The 15,580-nt window shown below is 41.2% G+C and overlaps 1 protein-coding gene across 5 annotated transcripts in view; it reads left to right on the top strand.

Annotated features, from left to right (window-relative positions):
* The window catches only part of PLCL2 (phospholipase C like 2), a 177,950-nt gene that overhangs the window by 150,503 nt on the left and 11,867 nt on the right, over positions 1-15,580 (top strand). For all 5 annotated transcript variants that reach the window (XR_543880.2, XR_011527144.1, XR_011527145.1 and 2 more), the window contains one exon: positions 9,770-9,879. Coding sequence is in view for 2 of the 5 variants with exons in the window: in XM_008514217.2 (XP_008512439.2) it covers positions 9,770-9,879 (110 nt within the window). In the remaining 3 variants the exon portion in view is untranslated. The remainder of the gene's footprint in view (positions 1-9,769; positions 9,880-15,580) is intronic.

Raw genomic sequence — 15,580 nt, 5'->3', positions numbered from 1 at the left:
TTGAATGAGGTCCCACATAGACCTGTGTTATATGGAATTCCGTCTTTCAGGAAATACTCACTGCACCTAATTTGGGAAATTTGAAATAAATTAAAATTATAAATATATATTTGTTTTGTCACCATTTGAAAGATTTTACCCTGTGCTTTTGTTTTCTGTTTTCAGCGAACACAAAAATATTTTTGCACTGGATGTGTTTGTGGTAAAAGAACTTTTTAGACAGCAAAGTAAATTTTCATTTGAAAACCTAATCTTTAAGTATATCAGTTTAAGATCAATATGTCTCTCTTATGAGTACTTTTTAAAATTATTTTTGCTTCTAAAAAGTTTTGGCCATGCACTGCATGGTATATTTTAGATTCATATCGTTTAGATTGGTAGAGAAAATCTCAACCAGAATGTTTGAAAAGTCATCTGCTTTACGTTTGGCAAGAATAAATGGCATTCATTTTAATCGAAGAGGCAATGGTGCCATGTTTCTGACTGAGCCCTCCTTTCCTTCGAAGCAAAAGCCTCATTTTCATATCTTAGTATTGTATGTATCACATATTTTTAAATTTTTATTTAATTTTTATGACTGTTTGGTTTTCCTCTAAGCTTATCTGTGATGGGAAGCAGGAAACTTGATAGAATTAGAAATTTCTCTTCACTACACTCCATTATATGCCGTTTTACTAATGTCCTTAGTTAATTGAGTTATAGCATCTTGGAAAATGTACACTCCTATGTTAATTTAATAAAACATGATACTTAATCTATTAGCATTACGTTTCATTGTTTTGTTATAAAGCTTTAATCCTCTCAAAAAAAAACCTTTAAAATATTTGTTATAAAGTATTTTGAAATAATAATTGGAAAATTATGTGAAACCAACGCCTACCAATATAAAAAATCTGAGCTGTTTAGATTTTTGAGAGATGACATCAAAAGAAGCAATAACTTCTTAAAATACAGTTCTTGACATAAAAATAAAATAATACGCTTTTGTGTGGCCATACCAACTTTTAAAATTTAACATTATAGCTGTAAATTGAAAGGCTAAATGATTTGTGCTGTCCCCACCATGGACCCATGGCCTGTGTCTTCCATTCCCTTTAGACCAGAACAGAACCAAACTCTTGTAGAAATCACCTAGGAGAGGTTTTCCATTTGTCCTTTCTGTACTGTTTGATGACCTGCTATTTATTTCCTTAGTTCTCAAGTTCATTACCGCAAAGGAATTTGAGCAAATTTTTTCCTTAGTGAATGTTCCAAGAGAAAAATAAGCCGCAGCTTTTCCCTGGTAACAGAACTCGAGACCATGGAGTTGGAGGAACCTAATTGTAGTTCTTTGGCCCAGAGCAGCCAAGGCTCAAAGACAGTCCTTTTGGCAAAAGAGCAACCACAGCAGGCCCAGCCAGCTCTAGTAAGAGACGTGGCCGTGCACCGCCTTCTGGACACCATTCACCCCGAGCTCTAATCCATCTTCCTGTGCATTTCATTGGATTCGTGTAATATGTTCACAGACTGCAAACTTGCATGCCTTTAAACACTTTGTATTTTGACTGTTAAATATTACAGCGCTTTGCAGTTATATAGCATGTCACACTTCTCAGAGGACTATTAAGTATTGGTTTTCAAATGAAATTTACCAAAACTTAGAAAGATTTCAATTTCGTTGGCCAGAATTAACTGTCACCTCATCTTACTTGAGTGGCAATGTCATAGTACAATCAAGGAATCCTACTTTCTTCCGCTGCCTCATTAGTAGTGGCCCCAAAATGTGACATTTCGCCTTTAGAGAAAACACGGGCAAGGCCACGCTGTATGTGAGGCTGTTAAATGCCGTTTACTTTAGATCAGACTAGTATCAGGGACACTGACTAATAGAAAAAATACAATTATTTTTGTTAAACAACTAACTTCAATAAGATGTAAAAAAACTACATGTGGCTCTAAAATATGCAAATTTATGATGAATGTGTGTTAGCATAGTGTTTGGAAGATACTGGAAACATACAGGGAAATGGAACTTGTTCTTGAAAGAAAAACAATCCTGCTTCTAGTCCCTCATTGTTATCGGCCCGGTTTCTATTTCTGAACCTGAGGATTGTTTCGCAGTGGGGGTTCTGTCACTAAGCAGCAGCAGCAGCAGCAGCAGCAACACAATCAAGAACCCCCCTCCCTCTCGCATCTCCCAGCATCTGCCTGGTGCCGCTCCCTGAGTCCACTAGGCAGTGCCCGGGCCACGTGAGCCGTGTTCTCTTAGCTCAAATCTGTAATTCAGAAACTTCTGAATATTGATTCTGCAGATGGTCCTCCAAAGGAAATTTTCTCAGGATCAGCAAAATTCTAATTATTTTCAGAAGTATGTAGGTTTTTCTTACCTTTAATTCATCAACAAAAAATAGTTGTATTTTAGAGCTGGGAAACCCTCCGTGTCAGCCCCTAATGCCACAGCTGAAGAAACGGAGGTTCCACAGCAAGCTGCAGCGGTACGCATCTTCCCACAGTGCCCAAGCGCCCTGCGTGGGGCCGCCCTCACTGGTGTCCGCTCGCTGAGGGGTAAGAGCAGCAGTGTTCTGTTCTGTTTACCTGCCCAGGAGATGCTGATTTCCGTAGTTCTCCTGCATCTTCTTGTTCTTTTGAGAATATAAAGCCTCCCCTTAACAGGCATTATTAAAAGCCTGTTGTGAGGGCTGCTTCTAGGCACTGCACCCCTGTAAATGAACAGTCCCCTTCCCAGTGGAAATATTGGCAAGATAGGGAGATAAAAGACACATTGATAATTAGTAAACTAGGAACATGCGAAAAAGTCAGATACTTTGTGTAATATTTACAAAGGGATAATCGCATGTCAGCGGGGTTAATGGTGTGTAGTTAATAAGAAGGTGGGAGCTAGAACTACCCTCTGTAAGCTGACCAGAACAATAGCCACCAGAAGCGGCCAGGTTTTGTTTCTGAACCCAGTGGTAGGGGGCGCAGGCGTCCTGAGCCCCGCCTGCATCCCAAGGTCACGATGGGCCGTGCTGGCTGCTCAGCTGCCCTGCATCCCAGGCTCTGTGTGGTCCACGTCTGCTGAGGACGGGAGCTAAGCACACAGCCTTTCTTTAATAGAGTTCAGCTTTCCTGTCACTCCAGTGAGGACACCGAGGACGGCAAAGGTCAATCACAGGAAGCGGTAGAGGACTCCTGTCTTCCTGTTATGTAACTTTCTAATATAATTGCTTTCAATTTTACAGTAGGTGCAGGGGCAATCAACTCCATCATAGGAGGCATTTACTGTCTTCTCATTTTCTATCTAGTCACTTAAGTGAAAACACAGGATGGGTTTCCTCAGGTTTTCAGAAATTTAAACTTGTCTGATTTATTATTTTTAGTTTATTTTGTAAGATTAAATAATCTAATCTTAAATTACCAGTTGTTCGTAATTTATTCTGTCAAGTTTTACATTAGAATATAAGTCCTTCTGTGCTTACTAATTCTCCCATATATAATGCGTTTGCTGGAACAAAAGTCCTAATTTGATATTGCACCTACAGAATTTGTTTTGACATCAAATTTTAAAAAGCAGCATCTGCTGTGTATTCTCACATCATCATTTTAATACTGTTGCCCTGTTTTCTATACTAACAGCTCTCCACTCAGCCATTGTGTTCCAGAACAAAATTATAAAGATTTTTTTATGAAAGAGTTGTCAGTGAGCTGATAATATAAGCACTAGTTCCCATACTTAGCTCCCCATGCTTCTAGAAATCTGTAGCTTTTTACAGAATGTTCAGCATAGTTAAGTAATGGGTTTTAATGGGTCTCAACACAGCTGTCTATGTGTGGTCAATAAATGTTATTGACTGACTAATCAGTGTTGTTAACTTCAAGAATCAGGAATTACTTTCATTATCCAAAATGATGAGACTTTTGGTATCTCAATATTATGTATATTGACTATTAATTACAGAAATAAAATTATTCTGAAAAATCCGCATGTTAAAGAAATCTTCGGTAATAGTTCAGTATTACTTCTTCAAGTAAATATTCCTGGCTAAGTTTCATGTTAGATCCTTTTAAATGAAAGTGAAACTAGAAAACATGGGAAAAAAATCTTGTCCAAGATGAACAAAATAAATAAATATTTGTATATGTGAGCTAGGCCAGTTGTCAAAAAAAAAAGTAGAGTCTTGACTTTCTTGCCTCCCTGCCTTTCTCTTGCTCTCTCTGTCTCTCTCGCCTGCTCCCCTCCTTTCATCCTGCCTTTTTTTAGGTTAGACAGAGTTGGCAGTATCATAATTCTTAGATTTTCTGAAATGCCCTCTAGCACTGCTCGACATCATGACTTTCGGTCTCTCGGTGCTGTCTCCCCATCCTCCGAGTCTGGCGTTCCTGAGTGACCCCTAGTAGCCCTCTTGCATGGAAATCTTCTGGAGTGCTTGCTAAAAATATCCATGTCTGGGACCGTGCCAGACCTTGTGGATCAGAGTCCCAGGGGAGAGGCAGGGAATCTGCATTTTAAACGTGCACCTCCAGTGATTCTGTTGCACACAGGTTCGAGATCCACGCTCCTGTCTCCTCTTGACTTCTCTGTGAACCTGTCCCCATGATCCTCTTACAAGCTCCCCCAAATCCCTTGTCACGTTACCATTCTAACACACTCTCTAACAGTCAAGACCACGTGCTCTTAAAATTCTCTTGAGTACTGTAACAGCCTCCTAGACTCCTGACTGGTCTCCCGGGCTCCACCACATCTGCCTGTTCCTCCGCAGTCACAGATTCACACCTTGCCCACCCAGGGCTCTTCCCAGCACCGGCTAACGCCCCATCCTCACCCCCACAGTGGGAGCTCCCAATCTTTTCACCTTCCTCTAGCTCCTAAACGCCCCCCCCCCCAACAGAAATGAAAGAACAAGAGGTTTTAAAACAAAAACAACTTGACTTCTTCGTAGAGGGTGAATGGAGGTAGTGACTTAGTCTTAAAATTTTTGCTTATCTAATTTTCACCAGCTACTTTAAAACTCATTCTGCTCTTTAGACAGAATGGTATGACTTACAGAGATACTGTTTTTAAGTTTCTTAATAAGATAAGGACCTTTTCCTTGGGCTAATATTTCTTTACTGAAATAATTTGGAAAATAGGGAGAAAGTTACTTAACATCTAACCCAGACAAATTCTTTATACTGACTGTTCATGTAAAGAACTGAAAAGACCTTCTGTGACACGTTTCAGTAGATTTCCTGGTAATGTAATAGCAAGAGAATAATGCAATTTGCATCTTAGATATATAATTAGATTTCCTTGTTATGTATGGACTGACCCAGTTCAAATGCGTAGTCTTCTCTCTCCTCTGTCTTCCCTTAGGACTGGCTCAGGGCCTATCCCAGAGACCTTACAGTGTTCGACCTCACAGCATAACTGTTTGATACACAGAATCCTGTCATGAGCTCGTGTTAAGGGCTGGGACTAATGCATGGTAGTTGGGAAACCTTGGGACATGGGGCTCAGGCAAACCAATATTCAAGTCCTTCTTTAACATTTCTGTGGGAAAGTTATGTAGCCTCTCCAAGTTTCTTGTGTAATAACATAAAGTGTCTAGCAGGTTGCCTGTGCTCCTCTTGGTTGTGTGCGCCTAGTCCTTGCCCTGGACTTTGCATGTCACAGGGGAGCAGTGAACAGTACAGCCATGCTGTACAGGCCAAGGTGGAAATCCTTTTATTTCCTTAAATGCAAAATCAACAGTGGCTGGCCCAGTGGTGTAGTGGTTAAGTTTGTGCACTCTGCTTTGTCGGCCTGGGTTTCACGGTTTCAGATCCTGGGCATGGACCTACACACCACTCACCAAGCCATGCTGTGACAGCATCCCACATAGAAAATAAAGGAAGATTGGTGCAGATGTTAGCTCAGGGCCAATGTTCCTCACCAAAGAAAACCACAGAAAAATAATATCAACATATGCTTTGAATCAGTGGATTAGCAGAATGTTTGCAAAGATTAGTCTGTAAGTTAATAATATAAAAATCTTTTTAAAGAAACAGATGTGTTATGCAGCAAACCATATAGTGAAATCAATAACAATGGGGCTGATAGTCTTAGTCACTTTTTAAAATTTTGAGTTTTATATTTTTAACATAATTTTTCCAGTTTTCAACTTACCACCGTTTTTGTACTCATTTTTTAAAGCACTTCGTTAATAATACATTTTGTACTTCCCCTTGGACTTTTATTGGACTACAGATATTTTAAGAGGGGGAAGATAAGAGAGAATTGTCTAGTCTCACTTTTTAATAGACATGTAAAATATGATCTTTTTAGACAGCTATACTTGTTTCTTTAAATGTTTCCCTGATTCATCCTTACCAATGTCATTTTTTATCATCTTGACTGTTTTTCCCTCGAGTCCTCAATCTTTCTCAAGGCAGCCTATCTTTCACCGGCTCTGGCCCTGGCTTCTGAACTTTCTGAAAGCTCCTTTCTTAAAATCTGGGATAGATATTCATCCAAGCTCAGCACTCCCTTCTTCTGCTCTTGCATGCTTGTCTGACCTGAAGGTTCTTACTTGTGAGTTGGAATGAAGCCCAGGCAAGCAGATCCTGTCATTGCCTCATTACCTAGTAAGGTAATCAGCTAGTAAGGTGATCAAACGTTCAGCAAGGCAGGAGAAACAGTCTGCCTCTAGTGGAGTGAGGCTTCCAAGCTGACGCCTGGGTGGTGAAAAATCCCCCCAGCAGTGTTGTGTCAGTTTTTAAATTTGAAATAAAAAAAGCATCATGAATAGCCTGCGTCTGCTCAAGCAGTTGGAGTGTGTGGTCCCACGTTAATATTGCTTCCATTTCCCTTCCCAATTTCTTTTCCTATGCACCTGGAAGACCATATCGTTGTATACCTTCTTGTTGACAGAGAGCTGCTCCCCTACCACTTCTCTTGTGTCTCTTTTCTTTCCCATTTTCCAGTCATGAATTCCATCTCCCAAGCCTTGGTGATACTTCTAAGACTATAGCCCCTCCTGACTGCCAGAGGTATAAACAGTCTGAGTGTTAATGATTCATGTCCTGAAATCAGATCTTGTTGAAGTCCAGTATTAAATCCTAACAGAAAGGGCAGCACATCAGGGTCTTACCACTGGGGCCTCACTGGGCCATCTTCTAGGAAGTGGGTCTGAGTAATCGCGTCACACTGCAGAGTTTCCCAGATATGAGCAGGGGCACTGTGTGTGTGGGTGGGTGTGGGTGTGGGTGTGGGTGTGGTTTAATGCTCTAGCACATTCAGTGAAAGTCAGAACTAGAAACGGGATGCAGCTCACTGTTAGAGGCAGGTCACCAGCACTGGAGGGGAGGGGTTCGTTAATCAAGTTGAGATGTTCTAGGTACCATCACTGGCAAAAGAGAGGTTGGAGAAAAGTAGAGTGGTCGGTGTAGTAGTTTCCTAGACAATGTAATGAATTTTACTAATTACTGTTCTTCCTTGAAACCAGTGAGGTTCTTAAGCCTTATTAGTGTGACAGGAATTAGGACCATAGTTCTATTCAGTGAGGAAAAAAATACAGAGAAAAGAAAAAAGACTAAGTTGGCAGCTTGCTATATTTATCATATGTGTGTCAGCTTTTGCTTACTGTTTAAAGACACGATGGAATGAAGTTGCTGTCAATCACTGTGTAAAGAGTTGCTTTGAAATGGTGTTGCACAGAAGTGGAGTTGGAAACTGGAATGCCCAACTGAACAGTAGAAGTGTACAGAAGAACACAAGAAATGTCTTGTAAAAGTTACAACTGTTCCACCTTCTTTGTAATAGCAAAAGATTTGAAACAACCCGATGTCCCTCAGCTGGGGACTGGTTAAATGAACGCTGGTTCATCCACACAGTGGAGTCTGTGTGGCTGTCAAAAAAAGAGTCAGGAAGAGCTCTACACACTGACGTGGAGTGATGTTGTAGTTACAAGAGGAAAAAAATAAAAACCAAGGTACAAAACAGTGTCCACAGTGTGCTACTTTTTGTGCGAGGAGAGGAGGATTATGGATGTGTGTATACATTTGCTTATATTTTCAAGGGGAAACAATACAATGGAAAGAAAGAAGGGGCCAGCCTGGTGGTGCAGCAGTTAAGTTCACATGTTCTGCTTCGGCGGCCCAGGGTTCCCCGGCCTGGATCCCAGGTGGGGACCTACACACTGCTTGTGAAGGCATGCTGTGGCAGACCTCCCACATATAAAGTAAAGGAAGATGGGCATGGGTGTTAGCTAAGGGCCAGTCTTCCTCAGCAAAAAGAGGAGGATTGGCAGCAGATGTTAGCTCAGGGCTAGTCTTCCTCAATAAAAAAGAAAGAAAAAGATAAATTAAAAACTGATAAAAATCTGTAGGGGGAGGGAGGGATCAGGGTAGAGGAAGGAAGCAAGACTTACCTGACTGCACCTTGAGATGTGGTTTGACTTGGGAATCATGTAAAGTTTTGTCATAATCATAAAACAAATTACATCCAGAAGTCACTCCCCTCACCCCACACACCGCATGAAAAATTGAAAGAAGCAAATGAACCTGATTGTACTTTGTTAGTGACATAACCAAGCAGAGAAAAGAGTTCTTCTCACTGACCTTAGAACACAGTATTTTTACTGTATATTCTCAATGAGATATACTCTAAGGCCAAAAAAAAAATGCAAAGAGTTTAAGTTGGATTCAGCAGTCTTACTATTGATAGTGATGTTGATATGGTTAGGAATTAAGATTTTCTACCTAAGAGATAAGAAATAAGCATAAAATTTTTTCGAAATATGTAAAAACCCTGTACACTTAAATTTGAATTAGAAGTATTAACAAGATCTTATTCTTCCCTTTTTAAAAAAAATACATGTGTCCGAGGTCTGTCCAGTGAAAACTCAGTAATAGTGAGCACTCCTAGCACCCGGATATTGGCCTTTAAACGTCGTTCCCACTCACAGAATCCAGAGGTCCTTGGAGAAATGCCTGGTTCCATGTCTGGGATGGGAAACGTACTTGGTGAGTCTAGAGGATCTCGTGCCGGAAAGCCAGGGACATATCAAAGGCTATCTGGTCATTTCAAAAGGACGTAGGAACCTGGCTTAAGGGTTCCCGTTGGCCAGAGACGAGATAATTGACTACAATGAATATGCAAGAAATCCATGAGTTATAATGATATTAAACCAGTAAAAGGGCCATCATCTCACTCCTGCTTTGTTGCTGTGTTGCTGCCAGAGGAACGTATTAAAGACTATTTTGAATCACAGTAGAGAATATTCATTTGATTATGTAAATTATAGCAAAGAGTCAGGATACAAATGCCATTTAGAGTTCATGGTCTTTCTCCCCATCCTCTCGCCTTTACAATGGCCTGGAGTCTGACCTCAGATTGACTCTTACTGTGACACGAAATGCATTCTTTTCATCCCTATTTACCAGCATCATGTCCTCAGCAGAGCTGAAATCTGCCTGCTGGGAGTCCAAAGACCCGGGTTCTAGTCTGAGCTCTTCCTCCTGCTCTCTCCACAGCCTTCAGTCTCTGTTGCTCTCTGTGCCTCATATTCCTCAGCTCTCAAACGAGGAGAACGATCCCTGTTCGCCCTTCAAAACCATGACGAACCATCGCTGGCCTCTGAGATGACTTCTGCCTGTTGAGACAGTGGATTTTCAGTGTTTCCCCCATTAATACATTCTTAAATAGGCATGTTTACAAAATTCCATTGGAGATTGGAATCGTTTTAGCTATACCTAGAAAAATAAATATTGCCAGTTCATTACCACAGATTGGATGGGGAAGTAAAAGGCTTTGTCTTTCTGTTTCTTTCAGCCATGGAATTCCATGAACACTTGCACAGCATAGGCACCAAAGAAGGTCTGAAGGAGCGGAAGCTACAGAAAGCAGTGGAGAGCTTTACCTGGAATATCACCATCCTAAAGGTATCCTGCCGAACTGCTTCCCGTGCTAGCGATTTTGCCGTCTTTTTCAGCCTGTTTCTTCCTGTCGGGATAACATATCCTGCAGTGTACATCATCAGCTCTTGAGGTTAGAGAGTGGTCACAGAAATCTGTGAGAACTCTGCCCTCCAGAGTCTGCAGGCACAATAGCTGGGCGGGGGGATAACTGGGTGGCAGGGGGTGGGGATAGCTGGGTGGGGGGCTTGGAGGGAGAACAGGGGACTCTGATGGTTGGCACATGGTAGATTCTGGTGGGATGGGAAACGACCTTGCATTCCCTCCTTGAAGCATTGTAGAGTTCATAAATGCCGGCTGCTATAAGTGAAATAGAAAATATTGATTACAGGGGAATGATTGGGAATTTAAAGATTCTAGTTACTCAGATTTCATTTAACACTTTAAAGTAGAATGATTAATAGGATCCCAGGATAAAATAGGAAAGAATTGTGTGGGACATAATCAAAAGAAATAGGTAAAGGAATTCCCATTTGAAAGAAATTTTCCTTCAAGGGAAAAGTCATCTGTACCTATCTGTTTCTTTGTTTCTCTGTTGCTCTCGCGCTTGCTTGTGCGCTCTCTCTCTCTCTCCCACTACCGCCCCGCCGCCTCCCTCCTTCCCGTCTTCTCTCCTTTCTTTCCATCTATCTATCTATCTCAGCATGACCAATTAAAAAAATTAACTTTTATTATAAAAGTAATATTTTCCTTGTGGAAAATGTCAAAATAGCATAACTAAAGGTAACCCTAGTCCCACCCTCCAGAGACAACCACTGTTGACCTTTTGCTGTGCTTTCTCCCTGTCTTCTTCTCTATGCTGGGTTTTGGTTTTTTTTATTTTATTTTTTTCTCTTTAAAGATTGCCACCTAGGCTAACAACTGTTGCCAATCTTTGGTTTTTTTTTTTTTTCCTGCTTTATCTCCCCAAACCCCCACCCCGTACATAGTTGTATATCTTAGTTGCAGGTCCTTCTAGTGTGGGATGTGGGACGCCACCTCAACGTGGCCTGACGAGCAGTGCCATGTCCGCACCCAGGATCCGAACCCTGGGCCGCCGCAGCGGAGCGCGCGAACTTAACCACTTGGCCACAGAGCCGGCCCCTATGCTGGGTTTTAAAATAGTGCTACATATGTACTTTGAAACTGTCTTGAGTTGCGTCTCAATGATCCTTACTTTTCTTCATCTCGGTGTTTGGGAAGTTGAATAATAATAACAGAGAAACATTATTTCACTCCGGATCTTGGACAGCAAAATGTAAAATTGCTCTCTCGTATTCACCCTCCAGACTTTCTCCTCGGGTGAGTTCAAAACTGTGAAGACAAAATCACAGCTGCCTCTTTTAATTTCTCTGTTCCCCTTCAAGTTCAGAGTCCCATCCCCACAGCTGACAACAGTTTTCTGATTCGATTTAATAAAAGTCACCCTTCCAAAGCTAGCCAGCTTGTGTTTTCTCATGTTAAACCCCTACTCATTTTTAGAATTAAAATCATTTTCTTAACTTCTTCAAACACTTCCCTTCCTACACATGTACTTTTTGTAATCTCTAGATCTCCTGCTTGGTATTTAGCTCAGATTGTTTGCAGTTCACTAAACAGCAGATATAAGAATTTACAATGAAAGAAGAATTTGGCTTTACAACTTGCTGACTCCCTCCCGACCAGAGGTGGAAGGGACGCTACAAATTTCCTGCAAACCTCAGGAAAGAATAGTGCTATAGTTTTTGTCCCTGTGATAGGAACAAATGTTCGTTTGGCTTTTATTTTATTATAGACAAAAATGGACTTAGGGACCAAACTTTGATCTGTCAGCTCTCCTTGCTACTCATTGTGGTCTGGGAACCAGCAGCCTGGACATCACCTGGAAGCTTGTTTGAAATGCAGACTCCCAGGCCCCACCCCAGACCTGCTGAATCAGAACCTGCATTTTTTACAAGATCCCAGGGGATTCTTATGCACATGGAAGTTTGAGAAGCACTGGGCCAAAAGCCATGAAAATGGGAGCCTGGCGCACGTATTGATGAAAACCAGCTGACATAAAGTGATGGACCAGATTTTAGAAATAAGTAATTGAACCAAATAGCTACACTTAGGAGACCTATTTTCTTTTGAATTACGTCCAGGAGAGAGAATTAACACCTCAGACTTATGTCCATATGGAAACAAATGTATAGGACAGGATAATCGATCTTTTTAAAATTTCCAGGGTAACATTTGCCTCAGATGGTGTTTGAGTATGGTAGAACCTGAGCGAGGAACAGGGAAGAGTTGGAGAGATGTGTGTGCCACTTCTGTATACAAGAAGGGCTTTTTTCACTACTGTGTATTTCACAGGTTTAAACTTCCTTTAGAAGAATCAGTGCCCCCCGAGTCTTGGACGTGAGCGTGGGTCTGAGTCGAGCCCCCAGCCTTTTCCTGACGGCATGGGATCCTTGAGTCTTCTCACCACTGCTTCTTTGTGGAGCTTGGAGCGGGGCAAGGCTGTGTGTGGTGTGGGGCAGGCAGCAGGTGCCCTGCTAGTGGGCACAGAGGCTTGGGGAGGTTTCAGACGACGCTTGGTATGGAGAGAGGAGGCAGAGGACAGGAATGCGTGCCGAGGGAGCCCTGGAGCTGAGCTTCTGGAGCACCCCAGGTGCTTAAAATACAGTCTCCTGAGCCCCACCCCAGACCTCCTGCTCCAGGGGTGGAACACGAGAATCTGCTTAACTCGTTCCTCAGGGGATTCTGAGGCACCCTAAAAAATCGAGTACCACCGCTCTGGAATCAAATCAAAGATATCATTCCTTATGTATCACCCCACTCATGTGAACGAGAAAGGAGGCAGGGTGACCAGTCACCCCAGGACGTGGGGCTTTCAGTGTGAGAACTGGGACAGTCCCAAGCAAACCAGGGATGACTGGCCATCCCCAGAGGAGGGACCCTGCCATAAACTCCTTTAATCTAAGGATGTGCATCCAGTTTTTCTGAGTCTTTTCTTGCTTTGTTTGGTTTTTCAATTTTTAAGACTTGCTGTAAAATGCAGAACTGAACAAAGAAGAAATGTCATCCGTGATCACCACACCCAGAATGATTCACTGCTAACATCTTGGCATATTTGCTTCCAGTCTTTTTTTTTCTGTGAATAAAAACCATTCATTTGTTTTTGTAAATGCATCTTCATTATAAAGAACTTTTTTAATGTAGAAAAGATAAAAGTTTTTAAATGACCTTGGATCCTCCCTCTGAGAAATTACTGTTAATAAATGTAGGTGACCTTATTCCAGAAACCTTCTATATGCATATGGATGGATGGATGGATGGATGGATGGATGGATGGATGGAGGTACATTTTATTGATTCTGAGTCATTCCGTTTTTTCGTATTTTTGAAATTGGTATCTATCTTATAATTAATGGCATCTTTGCATAGTATCCTGGTTAAATTGGCAGTGATTTTTCTCTCTTAGTTGTATATAAAATAGTGGTACATCTCACAAGCTTTAGTGTCTCAGATATGAAATAACGTATGTCAATAGATAGAATCCTACTATAATTGTTCTTTTTAATTTTTTAAAAAGTACTCAATTTCACTTTACTTAACAGAAGAAAAGTAAACCATAAAGAAGCTATTTAGCAATTCATTTAAATTGCTGAACAATTTTTACTGTAAGCAGTATTTCCTATAAAATCTCTCTGAGGTTAAGAAAAGAGATTATGGAAAATGTTAGTAGGAGTCATTTTGTTGGGTTTTGTTTTTAAAGCTACACATTTCAATTAGAAGCTTTGTTGGTTGCCCTTATGCTATGAAAGTTGAGAATGTTAGCACTCTCTAATATTGCTGGATGGGGAGTTAGGCATATTGTTATTTTTTCCATTGTCTTAAATAGTCCCATTTGGTCCCAAGACTATAATTCCCATATTGCTTGGTATAAGTTCAATATTTAAATTGGTTCACTGTTACTACCAGTCCAAGAAGTCACCCACACTTTTCTGTAGGCTGAGGGAATGGCAGAGAGAAGAGAAATATCCACTGGGGTTGTAGGAGCCTTTGTTTGGATACTTGGACCCAGCTTTCTCAGCATCTGTCAATGACCTATTCTAGGGTTTCTGTTGCGTAACTGGGGAGAGAGTGTAACCCTTTCCCGCAGGCTTCTGATTGCTGCTTTAATTCAGAAGCCAACCCTCAAGACCTCATTCCCATTAGACAGCATCATTCTCTCTTTTCTTTTGGTCAACTTTATTGAGGTATAATTTACATAAAATAAAATTCACCAGTTTTAACTGCACAATTCAATGAAATTTGACAAATGTATACAGTCATGCAACCCCTCCACAATGCTGATAGAGCATTTCCCTCACCCCAGAAGTTCCCTCGTGCCCCTTTGTAGTGAACTCCCCCACCTTGCCGACCACTGAGGTGGTTTCTATCTCTGCAGTTTCACGTGTTCCAGAATGTCATATAAATGGACTGGTATGTATAGTACATGGTCTTTGTGCCTGGCCTCTTTCCTTTACCATACTGCTTTTGAGATTCATCTGGTCGATGTGTTTCAGTGATCCATTCCTTTTTGTGATGAATAGTACTCTATTTCATGGATGTACCACACTTTGTTGGTACATTCACCAGTTGATGGACATTTGGATTGTTTCCAGTTTTTAGAAATTATGAGTAACACTGCAGTGAACCATCACATACATGTGAGTCTTTGTGTGAACATACGTGTGTCTTTTTCTTGGGTAAATACCTATGAGTGGAATTGCTGGGTCATAGGGTAAGAGTGTCAGCCTTGATAAGAAATTGCTGAACTGCTTTACAAACTATTTCACATCCCCCCCCCCCAGTGGCATTATAAGAGTTCCAGTTATTCCACAACCTTGTCAACATTTGCTATTGTCCGTTTAGCAAGTGTAGTAAGTGTATAGAGGTTGAGTATCTTTTTGTTTTGGAGTTTTTTTGTTTTTTCTTTTTGTTTGGCTTTTTAAAAAAATTACGATGGGCCTTGGTGTAGTTTTCTTCATGTTTCTTCTGCTTACCATTTGTTGAAATTCTTGGATATGTAGGTTTATAGTTTTCATCAAATTTGCAAAATTTTCTGCCATTATTTCTGTTAAGCAATTCTCTGTCTTACCCTTTCTCTCCTCCCCTTCTGCAACTCCAATTATACATACATACTGCTGGATATTATTCCACAAGTCACAGATGCACTACTCCTTTGTTTTTAGGTCCTTTTTCTATGTCATTTTTAAAATTTTTCATACTTTCCATTGTTGTGTCTTCAAGCAATGTTGCTATATCTTCCACAGCATCTAATCTACCATTAATCCTATGCAGTGTATTTTTTATTTCCAATTTCCCACTCTTCTCCTCTTTGTGCTCATCATATCCTTTCCCTTCTTGAACATACCTAACACATTTACAATAGCTGTTTCAGAGCTCCCTGCCCCACCACTCCACCCCTCACATTCTAGCCACCCTGGCCTCCCTCAACTCCAAACTCTTGTCTCCTCAGCTCGGTGGGGCCCTTGGGCTCTGCTTGGGTTCCACCGCCCTGCACTGCAGCCTGCAGTCTCTCCAGGCAGTGAGTTGGACCTCGTGGTGCCTCCCTTCTCTCAGGGATCTGTCTTGCCCTGTCTGAAGGTCATTGTTTTACATATTGTGTCTGGTTTTCTAGTTGTGTGTCAGCCCCATTCCTACCTTTCCTGTGTTACCT

Source organism: Equus przewalskii, chromosome 15 (assembly GCF_037783145.1).
Source record: "Equus przewalskii isolate Varuska chromosome 15, EquPr2, whole genome shotgun sequence".
NCBI lineage: Eukaryota > Metazoa > Chordata > Mammalia > Perissodactyla > Equidae > Equus > Equus przewalskii.
This window is presented reverse-complemented; position numbering and strand designations above follow the sequence as displayed.